General features: G+C 50.8%; 1 protein-coding gene across 2 annotated transcripts in view; it reads right to left on the reverse strand.

Annotated features, from left to right (window-relative positions):
• Positions 1-9203: 9203 nt before the first annotated feature.
• The window catches only part of LOC144103823 (lipase lipl-1-like), a 120574-nt gene continuing 113647 nt past the window's right edge, over positions 9204-16130 (reverse strand). For both annotated transcript variants that reach the window (XM_077636524.1, XM_077636525.1), the window contains exon 9: positions 9204-9907. In XM_077636524.1, coding sequence (XP_077492650.1) covers positions 9653-9907 — 255 coding nt within the window. In that variant the 3' untranslated portion in view covers positions 9204-9652. The remainder of the gene's footprint in view (positions 9908-16130) is intronic.

The following is a 16130-nucleotide window of genomic DNA, read 5'->3' on the forward strand; positions in this document are numbered from 1 at the left end:
GTGGTCAGTATACATACCGCTACATCTGGCAATTTCTCACTGGTCGATAGGCCTACATTCGAATTCAAGACAAGGAACATGGGCCGTATACCATCGGATCCGGGGGTACACCACAGGTTGCGGTTTTATCTCTTATCCTCTTCAACCTAGCAATGAAAGACCGTCCCGCCAAATTAAGATCCATGTCCGGCATTCGATATGCCCTATATGCGGATGATATCTCTATCTGGGCAACGGAAGGCAATTTCGGACACATGGAGACCTGCCTACAATAGGCAGCGGAGGTAGTGGACGCTTACGCTGCACACTGTGGTCTCCAGTGTGCTCCTACCAAATCATAATTTGTCCACATTCGACCCTCTCCTCGAGACGACACTTCAATTTACCGCACACTCCCTTCGGGTAAGATTAGAGAGGCCAAGGAGATCCACATCATCGGCCTTTTTATTCACGAACAACGCAGACCGGACACAACACTCGCAAAACTGCGCATGTGTGGTGACATCGCTACATATTATAAGGACAGTCATCATCGCTTTCCGGAACCCTGTAAGGATCTCCGGAGAGCAAATGAACAGCTGCTTCTGAAGAGTTTTACAAATACAATGCTGCGCCCGGCAGTATTGAAACACTTCAATTCAGAATGTGATGGTGGCTGCAGCCTGTGCAGAACGACGTTCTCGGACGTTTTCCACATGGTCTGGGCCTGCCCCTCCATTCCCCACCCTTCACAATCCTTCTCCCACCCCTCTAGGGAGGCCTGGGAGGCGGCGCTGCTCAGCTGCCATGACCTACAGTCCCAACGGACCTTGGTCGCCAGGGCGCGAGCGGCGGTATACACCATTGGAGCTCCGGAATGAAAGGTCCACCTGGATTTGTGAGGGCCTAGGCCATAGGTCCTGGGCCCATACACCTCCTTGTTCATGGTCAATAAATGTTTACCATCATCATCACCGCAGTCATTACAGGATTACTCAGAGGCGCTTCAAGGCGCTTGGCTGCATGAGCCAATTTCGCAAGTTTGGCTTGATAAGTATCTTCATCATGAATTGCAGCGAGAAAAAAAATTCATGAGCATAGTGACAGACAAGTAACCGCGGCAAGTCACACACTAATGGTCATTAAAGAACTAGCTTATTCATAATAGTATCATAAAACACGTGCTGCAAAGCTTTTCTTGTCACAATAGTTCAGAACACGGAGATATATTTATAACATATATTCACGTCTTTATTTATGAATAATACCAACCCTTTTCACTTATCTATTCTCCGGGCGAACACCTCTCTTGTATTGGCGTAGTAGAGGCAGACTCTACGTAGCTCGAATTGAAAGAATCTGGAATAACAACGCAGAACCGCTGGTTAACCGTTATGTCCGGTGGGAGTGGTTGCTTTGAAGTGTTAAGAACGGCGCAATTTCTCTCTACTGAAACAAAAGGTCTGTCACAGGATGGGTACAGAGAACGTCCCGGAATAACCAGGCAGTGCTGTTGTAGCAAGAGCTACAATGGGCAACCAGTCGAGCATTTCGTGGTGCATGGGAGAAGAATGTTGTGCGCATGCGCCGTTACCATGGCAACCGGAAAGGAGCAAGGTACGACGAGCGCTTCGCCATCGCCGCGGCCGCGCGCACGCAACACCGTCAGAGTCGAGCGTCTCGTCACGTGGATAAGGAGTTGTGCGCATGCGTCGATACCATGTTGACCAGAGAGACCCTACATCTGCGCCGCTTTCTTCGTCGCCACCTCGCCGAAAGAAGCTCTATTACATGCGCATCATTGCTTTTACAAGGCGGAGATGTAACGGGCGGCTGTATCACAACGTTTGACATGCATGCTGAGAAGGAGAATCCAGCCGCTCCTAACTGCGCTATAGACAAGTGAACATTAACTCTTCCGATACTGAGGTTGTCGCCTGGAGCTTGGCTACTCAACAACGAGAGAATGAGCGTCAGAAGGCGGAGAGAGCAGCGGAGACGCCCGAACAGAGAGAGGAACGCCTTGCCAAACGGAGATGCCAGACTGCCGAGCGTAATAGACGGCGCATAGCCGCCGGGATGGAGCCTATGGAAGGCGTCAGTCAACGGGAACACACAGAAGAGGATGTGTGAAGGCCCGTCGTGTGACTGATCACACCATTCGAGTTTCCGGAAAAGAAGCTCAGCCAGGAAAACGTATCTCTCTCTACGTATATCCTGGCATAGCTGAGGTAAGCCACTGCCAATTTTTTTACTTCCAACAGCAGGAAATGTTGACCTAAGAAATGCAATAAAACACTTTGCCTGCTCCACGCAATCGTGAATGATCATGCGGTGATAATGAAGCGCTGAGGTAGGCACCTTATCCTTCTTATTGAGTTATTTATTACACTGCATCTTCTTTCGGCTGACCATAGATACCAAAGTACTAGGACTAAGAACAGACGAACTTGGCTTCTTTGCCCAAAATGTTCACATCTTTTGTAACCTCTTTAAATTAGGTGTTACTTTTCTGGCAACATTTTTTTTCGAGTTCGCACAAACGTGTAGGCTCTTACGAGTGATTGTACGCACAGATTTTGTATGCCATAGGTTGCTGCGCCGTTTTGTCATTACGCCTAGCAGCACATAGTGTTTGCGCTCATTAAAACAATTTTTCTTTATAACGGTAGAACAGTTTTTTTTTGCGCTCAGAGCTAAAGATAACATATAAGATTTTACTTTACGTGCTATCTCGGGCATACGCGCTTTTTTTAAACTATAAAAGCTCCGATATCCCTAAAGTACATGTTTTAGCGATCAGGTGGATAAGTCAATTGGTTCTGGCGACCAACTTCATGTTCTTTCGTCAGCGGCCGATGTGTTCGTAAAACGTTTGAATTCTTCAACTAACACCCCAGCCCTGAATGTCAAAAAAAAAACAAAAACAATTGGCAGTAATTTTGTACATTAATTAAATGTGGCATATTTTGAAGAGTCGAAAAGAAAAAGAGTCTGAGTGGACGTTATTTTTTCGGCTGTGGAAAAGCTAGCAAGTTGGTGTGGGCGCGTAAAGAGCCCCGAAAAAATTTGAACCGAAATCTGTGAAGTGTCAAAAAGATTTGGCGTATTCAGTTCCTCTCTTATGTAAGAGACTTTATAATGGCCAGACAGGGCAGTACCTAAATGACAGGCTCAGGCAGCACCTCAACAAAGTTGAAAATGCAGATTCTTGCAACTTTAGTATCCATTGTCGCGGCGGCAAGTGCATCCAGCAGTTCAAAAATTAGTGAATTGATGCGAAAAACATACATCGGTCGTGCCGAGATATAACTGAGTCCACATAAGTCAGGAAGTAGGGTGATAGCTGCGTAAGTGCCTCGTTGATTTATGTATGACAAAAAAATTTCGTTCTTTGAAATGTACGATTTGGCAGTTGTTGCTCTGCGGGTTTTCTGGTGCATGACTGTGCTCATTGCGATACTTCTCATTCAGTTTATTGGTTGCCTTATGTATAATTATAAGCGCAGCGCGCCAAACAAATTCCAGTTCTAAGTACAGCACTGTGTTGCATGATGGTGATTATGGATTTTTATGGCGCAAGGGCGTCTATGGCCAAAGAGCGCCATGGCACAAGGTATTCTTGTTTGCTCAAGGTGGGGTCAAAGACCCATTTCCCAAGCATTTCACCCTGAATAAGCCGATCACTGGGCCAGGAAAGCTTGTGCCTATTGCATTACCGGTGGGTACCCGGAGGCACCGGGGATCAAACCCAGCCCCTCCCGCATGCGGTGCGGATGCTCAACCCCTTGGCCACCACTGCGGTCACACTGTGTTGTATTCGTTTCTACTCTTTCCTCTGTTCACTTCTTAAGCCTTGTGCCGTTGCGTTATTTCACGTCCAACATCACTGGATGTTCAGGAGGATAACAAAAAAAAAATTGAACATCCCAGCTAACTTCAATATATACAACAAACAGAAATGTTCGCCCCTCTTGTAACATTTATGGTTTCATCTGTATCACATGAAATGCTGGTGGAACATGGAACAAGAATGCCGTGGTCTAAAAAGAAATATTTTAATGAGTAAAGTACTGACACAGTTCCATGCTTCATTAGTTAACTTCAAGCGTCGACTGCGCATGGAAGCTGACAGCGCTGCAAATTGCAGGCGTTGCTGTAGAGTGAGGCGGACTAACTGCTGACTAACTACGGTGCTAACTACGGTGCTAACTATACGGTCGCACAGGCTGCGTTGACACTGATTTTAGCCCGTTTTCCAGCGTGCCCCAAAGTGAAAGACTGTCCAGGCGACCGGGCATCACTGATGCTTAAAAGGATACTGCATTAAATTTTAGCCGCTGTAATTCTTTGCTAGAATGTAAGCTAGAGTTTCTAAGACGACTGAAACCGCATCGTTTTTTAAGCCAGCGGAAAGGCCTTAATCCCCTCATTTTTTTCTTGAACTGGTGCACCTGGCGGCAGCGCCCCGAATTACTGCTCCATGGAAGCTGTAACGTCACGAATCTCCCTGCCTCCGTGCTTGATCGCTTCGGCGTCACGGCGTGCGTCTGCTGCAGCTGCCTGGACGCTACGCCCCACGCAGGGGACGCGCTGAGAGTGCCGCCGGTTGTGTACGGAACACTTTGAGCTCGAATTTGATCCACGCAGCTGCTAGACCCGCGAAGGGTTGGGGTGCCAAAGTTTTATTTATAATAAACTGCATATCTCCAACCAAAAAAAATTGATGATGGCCTAGCCCTGCTAGGCCAGGATACACGTAGCGTAAGCGCCGCGACATCTGGTTCGGAAGAGTTAATATATGAAAGGCACGAATTCACTCCTCCTCCTCCTCCTCCTCCTCCTCCTCCTCCTCCTCCTCCTCCTCCTCCTCCTCCTCCTCCTCCTCCTCCTCCTCCTCCTCCTCCTCCTCCTCCTTCTCCTCCTCCTCCTCCTCCTCCTCCTCCTCTTCCTCCTCCTCCTCCTCCTCATCATCATCATCATCATCACCATCATCACCATCATCATCATCATCATCATCATCATCAGCCTGACCACACCTACTGCAGGGCAAAGGCCTCTCTCATGTCTCTCCAATTAACCCTGTCCTTTGCCAGCTGCGTCCACCCCATGTCTGCAAACTTCCTAATCTCATCCGCCCACCTAACCTTCTGCCGCCCCCTGCTACGCTTGCCTTCTCTTGGAATCCACTCCGTTACGTTGAAGGACCAGCGGTTATTCTGCGTTCGCAGTACATGCCCTGCCCAAGCCCATTTCTTCGTCTTGGTTTCGACTAGGATGTCTTTAACCCGCGTTAGTTCGCTCGCCCACTCTGCCCGCTTCCGGTCTCTTAACGTTACACCTACCATTTTCTTTCCATGGCTCGCTGTGCTATCCTTAACTCAAGCTGAACCCTTTTCGTTAGCATCCACGTTTCTGGCCCGTAGGTGAGCACCGGTAGGATACAGCGGTTGTACGCTTTTCTTTTGAGAGATATTAGTAACCTGCTATTCATGATCTGAGAGAACCTGCCATAAGCGCCCCACCCCATTCGGGTACTTCAACTTACTTTAGCTATCTTATTCATATTGCTAATGACATTGCCCTCCTTGTCTCTTAACACATACATCTGGTTTTTCCCTATGCCTAGTTTCCTCTTCATCGCTTTCATGCTACCTCCGTTCTTTAGGGCATGCGCGATTCTCTCCATATTAAACTTTCTTATGTCGCATACCTTGCGCTTTTTTATTTTGCGCCTTTATTCACGGTTGAACTTCAAGCCGTCGTGGCTTGGATGGGTAGGGAACTCTCAGTGGTTGCTCGGGCTCAAGTCTGCAACATTTTTTTATTGGCAAAACTTGCCTATGTGCTGCAGGTTCTCCACTGTGCGAGGAAGAAAGCGTAGGTGATGCACAGAATATTTGCTACATCCGTATGGCGTTCCCAATGGGAACCGATGCGTCGCGATAACCTATTTCTTTTTCCAGAGTCTGGTGGAATCGGCCTTGTTCATTTATTCGTGCGTCAGCTTCTTTCCCGTTTTTTTCTTTTTCAAAACGTCAAACCAACCTTTTTCGTAACTGTGCTTATTAGGCGTCCCAGTGCTCATTTGCCTCGTGAGGGGCCTCTATGGGGATTCCTTAAGGAAGTTGCTTACACCTTCAATTTTTTCACTGTGCACTTTTCTTTAGACTACCTGTGTAGCCTCTCCAGAAGGCAGATGACTCAGGCACTTAGAGTATTTGTTCCCTGTATATCGGCAACCTTTTTTGATGTTGCTCGACACCACTGTTTTAAAACGTGTTAGGCAAATCTGCATTCCTTGTGCGCAACAACATTATTTTTTATACTGCACACATTCACGCTGCCTGTGAAGGCATGGCTTCATGCTGAGGAGATGCTTGCGAAATGGACAGTGAATTGCCGCCTGTGCATTACACCAGATACAATTGACCATTGTTTTATTCTGTGCATTGATGCTATATTCTTCTGGGACATTTTACAACGAACAATTAACAAGGACTTTGACATCACACCCAACAGTATCCGTTTTTTGCCCGTTGAGAAAAACTGTGTTATGCCATATGATCTATTTATGTTGCTGGGACTATTTAGTCTCTGGAACAGCCATATGATGGACCGCCACGCCGAATCACAACTGTCGTCGAAACCTTTGTTTTGTGAACAATGCGCTTTGGTGCGGGGAGTATATGCTGCCCTGCAAGAGCTGCCTAGCTGGCTCCCCTATCTGGATGCATGTGTGTGCCTCCCAGACCTTTGATGGTTTTCTTTGAGAGAGAGGTCATGCAGGGGTAAAGTGGCCTGGTGTTTTGTGGCGTAAGCGTGCTTAGACTTTTCATTTCGGCACTATTTTCATGCATTAAAGAAAAATGTACCATCGTAGCGGAGTGGAACTGTCTCCACCTCAAACACCAAAGCCCTGGTTCGATTCTCAGCTTCGACACAGGGCTTTTTTTATTCCCTTTTGTGACGTCACTGCTCGTCGCGCATGCGCAGCACGGTTTTCCAGGATGCACGCGAAACTGGTCAACCTCGGCCAGTGTAGCTTGCGCTACACAACTAATTACAAACCCAACGTTTCGAAGCCGCCTCTGCACCTTCACCAGTGGTGAATGGGGGCAGTAGCTAGCGTCTTTAAGTATCGAGGGGAGGAGGGGGCCAAAGTAGCGAAAGCTGCGATGCGCAAGGCGTGGGGGGGGGGGGAAGAGGGTTAAGGCTGTGAGTAACGCTGTCACACTTTGGGGAGGCGGTCAGTGGCGCCTAACGAGGATTAACTCGTTGAGTTGCAGAGCGAAATCCCTGGGCATATACTGGGGGCAGGTTTCCTTCTGTGCGGTTGATGTTATTCGTGGTGGTTTGGATGTGGCAGGTGTTGAGAAGGAGCCTTTTGTGGTTATTTGTTTCGGTTCCGAGGATGCTGGTTAAGTCGAAGTTTATTCTGTGGTTTGAGTCTTCGGAATGTTCAGCTACTGGATTGCGCTCTCTTGCGAAGTTGCGGACGTCGTTTTTATGTTGCCGAATTCTTTCTTTGAAATTTTCCGTTTCGCCGATGCAGCTTGCGTCGCAGTCGGCGCAAGGAGTTTTGTAGACAATGCCTTGGGCCCTTTCTCTCCGCGGCCAGTCTTTGGGAACAGGTAGGCAAAGCGCAAATGTTTGTGGTCTTGTGCAGAACCTGGAGACCCCCTTTTTTTGTATTCGGGCGATAGTTTTTTGGTTGTGAATATGCAGTTTGTTACACGCCCTCATACCCAACCGGGCAGGCAAATCTGTCGAAATGTTTAGTTTTCAAAGTATTATTCCGCTAAAGGTTGTAACAGTAGAGTGGCGATAGAAAGGACACGCCATGTCATGCCTTCCCAAATAATGCTAAGCTCTGAAGAATGGATCCGTGTGGCGTAGTTAGCTTTCGTGACAAACTTAGGTCCGAATTTTTATCGCGATAATTTAATCGACCGCGGCAAGATACAAATTCTCCTCTGTTGCGAATCCACATGAATGAAACGACAATGCCTCAACCCTGACTCATTTCTGTACATAATGTCACGTATGTTTCTGAGGGAGACGTTATTGAAGATCTTCAGCCAGGCAGGAGGTAGCGGTTGTTGTTGTCCTCGATATCGGGGCAATCGCGGTCGTTAAGCGATAGCGCAAGCGCTACATCATTGTCTTCCAGGTCAGCTGTGCGCACCTCGCAAGACTAGGTGGCAGTGTTCCCTAGAAAGTGAAATACCGAAAGCATGACAGCTGCGCTTTAGAGAAAAGGGGACCTAAACTATATGAAAATTACAAGTCACTTATAAAGAGTGCGGAGTTTACTGCAACAAAATATCCACTCTGTTGCACATGTTAGAGCAACAAATCACAGAGGATATCCAAAAATGCAGCAGCATTTCTTACATCTGAATTTTTCTTGTCATGTGACAGTTGGGAAGCTTTTTCACGTGTTCCAGCTTTTTCGCTCATTCAAACAACCTCCAACGAAAAATCAACAGAGCAGAAATACGCACTATAAATACACTCTTCTCTCTTATTCCGAATTTACAGTACATTCGCCGAACAAACCACTTGCAGGCAATATATGTGTATGCTTGAACCGGTAGAAATTAAATATATCATGTAATAGTGTTCCCATGCGAGCAAATATAAGAAAAATTCAGGGAGAACTTCTTCGCTCACGCCCGGGACCACCAGAAAGCAAGAACGTTGACAATTTACTAACAGGCCAATGCCATGAGAATCGCGCGACAGATCTCGTTCGTGAGAGTTACGCACGCAAGTCTGGCAGTATAGTAAAAGTGCTTCAGTCACAAAAACTGCGGGCTGCATACTTTTTTGCTATGCCGATGGAATTAAGTTGGCGGCTTTTATATGTCGAGCACTCTCTCCGCTGTGCGCGGCGCCTATACGTGATGCATGTTCTATTTAAAATCCCCCTCGCCCCATCACGGCGCCGCGGCAGTTTTTTTTGAAGCAATGAATGAAGGTGATGCCTTGATTTACCTGCGGCAAAGGAAATGTTTTAATACTTAATTCAGGAAACCTTGTCTGGGCCATGTCAAACTGGTTTAGGTTATAATATGCACAGCTACCACTACGGGGAGCGCGCTTGTGCAAAACGTCGTCCTCCAGGCTTGGTTTTACTCGTCGTCGCTCGACGAGGCTTCGGGGTTGTAGCCGTATGTCTAGTCTGTGGTCATTTCGATATCTGAATGATATAACCGTTACTACCACTGGCACTTTCCAGGCTGCAACTGTCGATCTGTTTCATGTTTCCATGCTGCCAACTCTGAACTTCCAGGCGCGACAGCTGAACAGATGTCAGCACAGTGCGACGAGAGTACGCCGCCGCGAGAAGTGTGACGTCACGCGCGCCTACCGCCTGGGCGGGCGGCAAATGGCGCGCGCGATCAAAACCTACAAAATAACGCCAACCGTGCCGAAATGAATGAAATAAAGGCTGAAACTCTGGATAATCGCATTTTGAATCCAATTTCTGCGATTTTACAGAAAGTCGCAATTAAATGCAGTATCCTCTTAATGAACGCAGTTGAAGAGCTTTAAGCTTTATGTTTTATTTTTAGCTGCGACATGCACTGACTTTAGCGACCGCTTGGCGACGCACTTCAAAACGGCAAATTCTCCGAGCGCACGGGCGCAACCTTATTGTCTCTTTTCAGGATCCTCCTTCAGCACGACTTTCGAGAGTGTCGATCATTGGCTGGTGGAGGAAATTCGTCGCTCGGCAGCCGAAGAGAAAGTCTACGTGGCGGAAGTCCGCCTGCGGTAAGATGTTGTTGAAGAGCAGCACTGAGCCCAGCCTCTGTGCGAGGCTCGCTACGTCGTCAGGGTCCGCGAGCGTGTCTCCTTTGGACGAAAACAGAGCCACGGGAACGGTGATGTTTTCCACAGGGTATGCAGGGGGCCTGGCCTGAAAGAAAATAACCGCGCCCAAGGTGTTAATATTGTAACGGAAAACAGGGAGACAGGTCGCTAACCAGCAGAATACAGCAAGCAGCCAGCCAGCCAGCGAGAGACACTTCAACGTCTTCGAAGACACTTCAGCGCCACCTGAGAACACCAGGTGGCATTACTCCCCCTCCAAAAAAAAAAGAAAAACAAAAGCGGGGTTGCAGTATGGGCAGTGGAAAGAGAAAAAAAAAACAGCACAAGCACACAAAAATGTACAAGGGAGGTGGGCGAAGGTGTCCCACGCGAAAACTAGCAGAACACTGAGCGTACTATCCATTACCGCGTGAAGTAGGGTTTCATGCGGACAACGTGCACAACCTCAGAGCGGGGTGGACGACGCTGAGGCTGCACAGTCCCGTCAGGAAGAACTTCGTAGGTCACTTCGGTGACGCGGCGCAAAACTCGGTACGGTCCAAAGTAACGGCACATCAGTTTTTCAGACAAGCCTGGGCGGCGTACCGGGGTCCACACCCAAACTTGGTCTCCCGGATGGTATTCGACGTGCCGATGACGGAGGTTGTAGCGGCGTGCATCCGTGCCCTGCTGCCGCTGAATGTGAAGACGGGCAAGTTGACGTGCTTCCTCGGCGCGCTGAGCGAACTGCTCGGCGTCTGGCGTGAGTGGGTGGTCATCAGTGCTGCATGGAAGCATTGCATCCAGCATCGTCTGAACGTCACGTCCGTAGACCAGACGAAATGGTGTAAATCGGGTCGTCTCCTGGGTGGCCGTGTTGTAAGCGTATGTGACGTACGGGAGAATCTCGTCCCAGGTTTTGTGCTGCGAGTCTATGTACATTGCGATCATGTCGGCGATCGTTCTGTTGAGTCTCTCTGTGAGCCCGTTCGTCTGTGGGTGATAGGCAGTAGTTTTGCGATGGTTCGTGTGACTGAGCTCGAACACGTCGCGCATGAGCTGTGCCGTAAACGCCGTACCTCGATCAGTGATTACGTGGGACGGTGCGCCATGACGCAGCACGATTTGTTGCATAAAAAACTGGGCGATCTCAGATGACGTACCGCGCTGCACCGCTTTAGTTTCCGCATACCTTGTTAAATAGTCGGTCGCGACTATGATCCATTTATGACCGGCCGATGACACAGGGAATGGGCCCAGAAGATCGATGCCGACTTGATCAAAAGGCGTCCGAGGGGGTTCAATAGGTTGGAGCAAGCCCGCTGGCTTGAGAGGAGGCGCCTTACGACGTTGGCAATCGCGGCAGCCTCTGACGTAACGCTGGACGGCGTGAGAAAGTTTGGGCCAATAATACGCCTGGCGCACGCGTGCGAGTGTGCGGGCAAAGCCCAAGTGGCCGGAGGTCGGCTCATCGTGACAAGCAAGAAGGATATCGGCGCGGAGATCTGCCGGAATGACGAGGAGGTGCGCTCGGTCAACAGTGCTGGAGTTTTTCTTAAACAAAATGCCGTTCCGGAGACAGAAGGCCGGCAGGTTTCTAGAAAATTGTCGGGGTACGACAGAAGCTCGGCCCTCCAGATAATCAATGATAGGTCGCAGGTCTGGGTCAGCTCGCTGGCGGGTCATTAGGTCTAAGGCGCTGACAACTCCAATAAAACCACTCTCGTCCTCTATGCTATCATCCGCTAACCCGACGGGCGCGCGAGAGAGTGCGTCAGCGTCTTCGTGCGTCTGGCCAGATTTGTGCACAATGGTGTAATCGAATTCTTGGAGGCGGAGGCTCCATCGGGCTAGGCGCCCCGATGGGTCGCGAAGATTTGCAAGCCAGCACAACGAATGGTGGTCGGTAACTACTTTGAACGGGCGGCCGTAGAGGTACGGACGAAATTTCATTGTTGCCCACATAACCGCAAGGCATTCTTTTTCTGTGGTCGAATAGTTTGTTTCAGCGCGAGAAAGCGTGCGGCTTGCATACGCGATGACCCTTTCCACGCCACCTTGGTGTTGGACGAGTACGGCGCCGAGGCCGACGTTGCTCGCGTCGGTGTGGACTTCGGTTTCAGCCTCTTCATCAAAGTGCGCAAGAACAGGGGATGTTAGCAGTCGTCTGCGCAGCTCGGCAAAAGCCTCCTGCTGCTCGGCAGCCCACACGAACTGTGTATCATTGCGCGTGAGGTGGTACAGGGGTGCGGCAATCTTTGAAAAGTCGGCGATGAAGCGGCGGTAATATGCGCACAGACCCAAAAAACGTTGCACACTTTTCTTTGTTGCAGGAACAGGAAAGTTGGCGACGGCAGCAGTTTTCTCGGGGTCGGGCTTAACGCCATCGGCACTCACGAGGTGACCGAGACACTTCAACTCTTTGTACCCAAAGTGGCACTTCTCGGGCTTTAGCGTTAAGTCGGCCGATCGGAGGGCATCTAATACTGTCCTCAGGCGTTCAAGGTGTTCGGCAAAGGTTTCGGAAAATACGACGACATCATCGAGATAAACCAAACAAGTTTGCCATTTTAGTCCAGCGAGAACGGTATCCATCATCCGCTGGAAAGTTGCCGGCGCTGAACATAGCCCAAAAGGTAGCACTTTAAATTCGTACAGTCCGTCGGGTGTCACGAACGCCGTTTTTTCGCGGTCCCGCTCGTCGACCTCTATCTGCCAGTACCCACTCTTTAAATCAATGGAGGAGAAGTACTGGGCGCGACGAAGTCTGTCGAGCGAGTCGTCGATACGAGGCAGCGGGTAGACGTCTTTTTTGGTGATGTTGTTCAGTTTCCGATAATCCACGCAGAAGCGGAGTGTCCCATCCTTTTTCTTCACCAGCACGACAGGTGAAGACCAGGGGCTGCTGGAAGGTTGAATGATTCCATCTGAAAGCATCTCCTTCACCTGCGTTTGGATCGCCTCACGCTCCTTCGGTGAGATACGGTACGGCTGCTGATGGATGGGGCGGGCATCGTCGGGCGTAATGATGCGGTGCTTGAGAAGAGCCGTTTGCCGGACTTTCGACGAAGAAGCGAAACAGGAGGAGTATTCAAGTAGGAGGGCACGTAGTTCTCGCTGTTGAGTCACCGAAAGGTCCGGGCTGATGTCAAGGGATGGGCGCACAGGTCTAACAGCTTCGAACGCGAAACATTCAGAAACCTCCGCTAAGGGGTCGGCGAATGCGATGGCAGTAGCACGAAAAAGGTGCCGGGGCTCGTTAGAGAAGTCAGTCACCAGGAGCTCAGAGCAGCCGTCGCGGAGATGGATGAGACCTCGCGCTGAGCAGATGCCGTGGGTGAGCAAAAGGGACAGGTTGCCCTCTGCGACCGCTGTCCCTTCACGTAGTCCGTCGCAGTGAACACTCACAAAAACGCTGGCGCGTGGCGGAATCCAAACGCTCTCGGCGGATATTCTAAGGGCGGCGCGGCGTGGACAGTCCTCGGAGTAAACATCAGCTTTCTCGGTAGAAAATGTGACAGTGCGCTTTCGGAGGTCAATAATAGCTCCATACTCTCGGAGAAAATCAACGCCAAGGATACAGTCACGGGAGCAGTTCGGTAGAACTAGGCAGCTGACAACAAATGTGGAGCAGCGAATTTGGACTCTTGCTGTGCATAGGCCAAGCGGAGTTACGACATGTCCGCCAGCCGTGCGAATCTGCGTGCCGGACCATGGTGTCATTACTTTTTTAAGAAGCGCCGCTAGCTTTCCGCTTAAAATCGAGAAATCAGCGCCAGTGTCCACCAAAGCACTAACCTTATAGCCATCGAGAAGCACGGGTATATCCAACGAGAATCGATCTCCGAGTTCAGGTACTGCAGTCGTTGCCTTTAAATCGCGGTCGGTCGCTGTTCGCGTTGTCGGGGGGTCTTGTTCGTATCGATTGCCAGCGGCCTCGCCCCCTGAGGTCGCTCTCTTTAGTTTTCCCGGCGGGGACTTGGCGACCGTCTCTGCGCCATCCAGGAGGAGCTTTGGGGCTGTGGCGAAGGTCGGCGTGGTGATGGAGACCGAGACTGCCGCTGGGGAATTGTCGCCATGCGCTGCTGGGCTACGTAGTCCTCGATCTCCCGGGGTCGTTGACCTCTTGGTGGACGGGGCATGTCGATAGGGAACCCCTGCAGCCCAAGCTGTCGATACGGGCACTGGCGATACAGATGACCGGGTTCCCCGCAGTGAAAGCAGAGACGCCGCCGATCCGGAGCACGCCACAGGTCCGTCTTCCGCTGGGGTGATCGTCGATTGTCGATGTAGTACGTGTCGGGGTGTGCGGAAAACAGCGAGCCTTGATTGGACGGAGGAAACTGCGCCGAAGAGGGCGCAGGACGTTGCAAGGCTTCAGCGTACGTTGGACGACGGCACTCCGTTGGTAAAGGCGGCGGGTCAACGGACGGGAACGAAGGTCTCAAGGCTTGAACCTCTTCGCGGACCAGGCTAGCGAGAGAGCCGGCCGTCGGCAGGGGAGCACCGAAAAGCGCCTGGAGCTCTTCGCGCACAACGGAGCGGATCAGGTCGCGGAGAAGACCAGGGTTAGCCCCGAAGGCAGGAAGCGGCTCTGTAAGTGAAGCGGCGAGTACCGGCCGGTCGTAGGTGGTAGACCGCCGCAAGAGCATCTTCTCCATCGTGACCGCCTCCGAGAGAAACTCAGCAACAGTCCCAGGTGGACTGCGCACGAGGCCAGCGAAAAGTTGCTCTTTAACGCCGCGCATGAGATGGCGCACCTTTTTATCTTCGGGCATGGCCGGGTCAGCTCGCCGGAAGAGCCGAGTCATATCCTCCACGTACATGCTTACAGTCTCATTCGGCATCGGAATGCGAGACTGCAAAGCCCGTTCAGCCCGTTCTCGACGATCCGTGCTGGTGTAGGTCTCCAGCAGGCGTCGGCGGAACTCGTGCCATGATGTTAGGGCGTCTTCTCGGTTTTCGTACCAGGTACGTGCACCATCCTCGAGACTAAAGAAGACGTTTCGAAGTTTAGCGGCGTCGTCCCACTGGTTGAATGAGGCCACGCGTTCAAACTCGAGAAGCCAGTCCTCTACGTCTTCGAGCTGACTGCCGTGGAATGGTTTGGGCAGTCGCGGATTCTGCAAGGTGTAGTAGGCAGCAGCTGGCATGACAGGTCGATGGGTGGGTGCTCTGGCAGACTCCAAAAGCCCGTGTTCGGGAGGTAGGCCTTGATTTCTCCGGCTAGCACGGTGCACGGGGGTGTCCACTAGCGAAGGACTGGAGCTTTCTGAATGTTTCGCGTTCGAAGCTGTTAGACCTGTGCGCCCATCCCTTGACATCAGCCCGGACCTTTCGGTGACTCAACAGCGAGAACTACGTGCCCTCCTACTTGAATACTCCTCCTGTTTCGCTTCTTCGTCGAAAGTCCGGCAAACGGCTCTTCTCAAGCACCGCATCATTACGCCCGACAATGCCCGCCCATCCATCAGCAGCCGTACCGTATCTCACCGAAGGAGCGTGAGGCGATCCAAACGCAGGTGAAGGAGATGCTTTCAGATGGAATCATTCAACCTTCCAGCAGCCCCTGGTCTTCACCTGTCGTGCTGGTGAAGAAAAAGGATGGGACACTCCGCTTCTGCGTGGATTATCGGAAACTGAACAACATCACCAAAAAAGACGTCTACCCGCTGCCTCGTATCGACGACTCGCTCGACAGACTTCGTCGCGCCCAGTACTTCTCCTCCATTGATTTAAAGAGTGGGTACTGGCAGATAGAGGTCGACGAGCGGGGACCGCGAAAAAAACGGCGTTCGTGACACCCGACGGACTGTACGAATTTAAAGTGCTACCTTTTGGGCTATGTTCAGCGCCGGCAACTTTCCAGCGGATGATGGATACCGTTCTCGCTGGACTAAAATGGCAAACTTGTTTGGTTTATCTCGATGATGTCGTCGTATTTTCCGAAACCTTTGCCGAACACCTTGAACGCCTGAGGACAGTATTAGATGCCCTCCTATCGGCCGACTTAACGCTAAAGCCCGAGAAGTGCCACTTTGGGTACAAAGAGTTGAAGTTTCTCGGTCACCTCGTGAGTGCCGATGGCGTTAAGCCCGACCCCGAGAAAACTGCTGCCGTCGCCAACTTTCCTGTTCCTGCAACAAAGAAAAGTGTGCAACGTTTTTTGGGTCTGTGCGCATATTACCGCCGCTTCATCGCCGACTTTTCAAAGATTGCCGCACCCCTGTACCACCTCACGCGCAATGATACACAGTTCGTGTGGGCTGCCGAGCAGCAGGAGGCTTTTGCCGAGCTGCGCAGACGACTGCTAACATCCCCTGTTCTTG

This window comes from Amblyomma americanum, chromosome 9 (genome assembly GCF_052857255.1).
Source record: "Amblyomma americanum isolate KBUSLIRL-KWMA chromosome 9, ASM5285725v1, whole genome shotgun sequence".
Classification (NCBI taxonomy): Eukaryota; Metazoa; Arthropoda; class Arachnida; order Ixodida; family Ixodidae; genus Amblyomma; species Amblyomma americanum.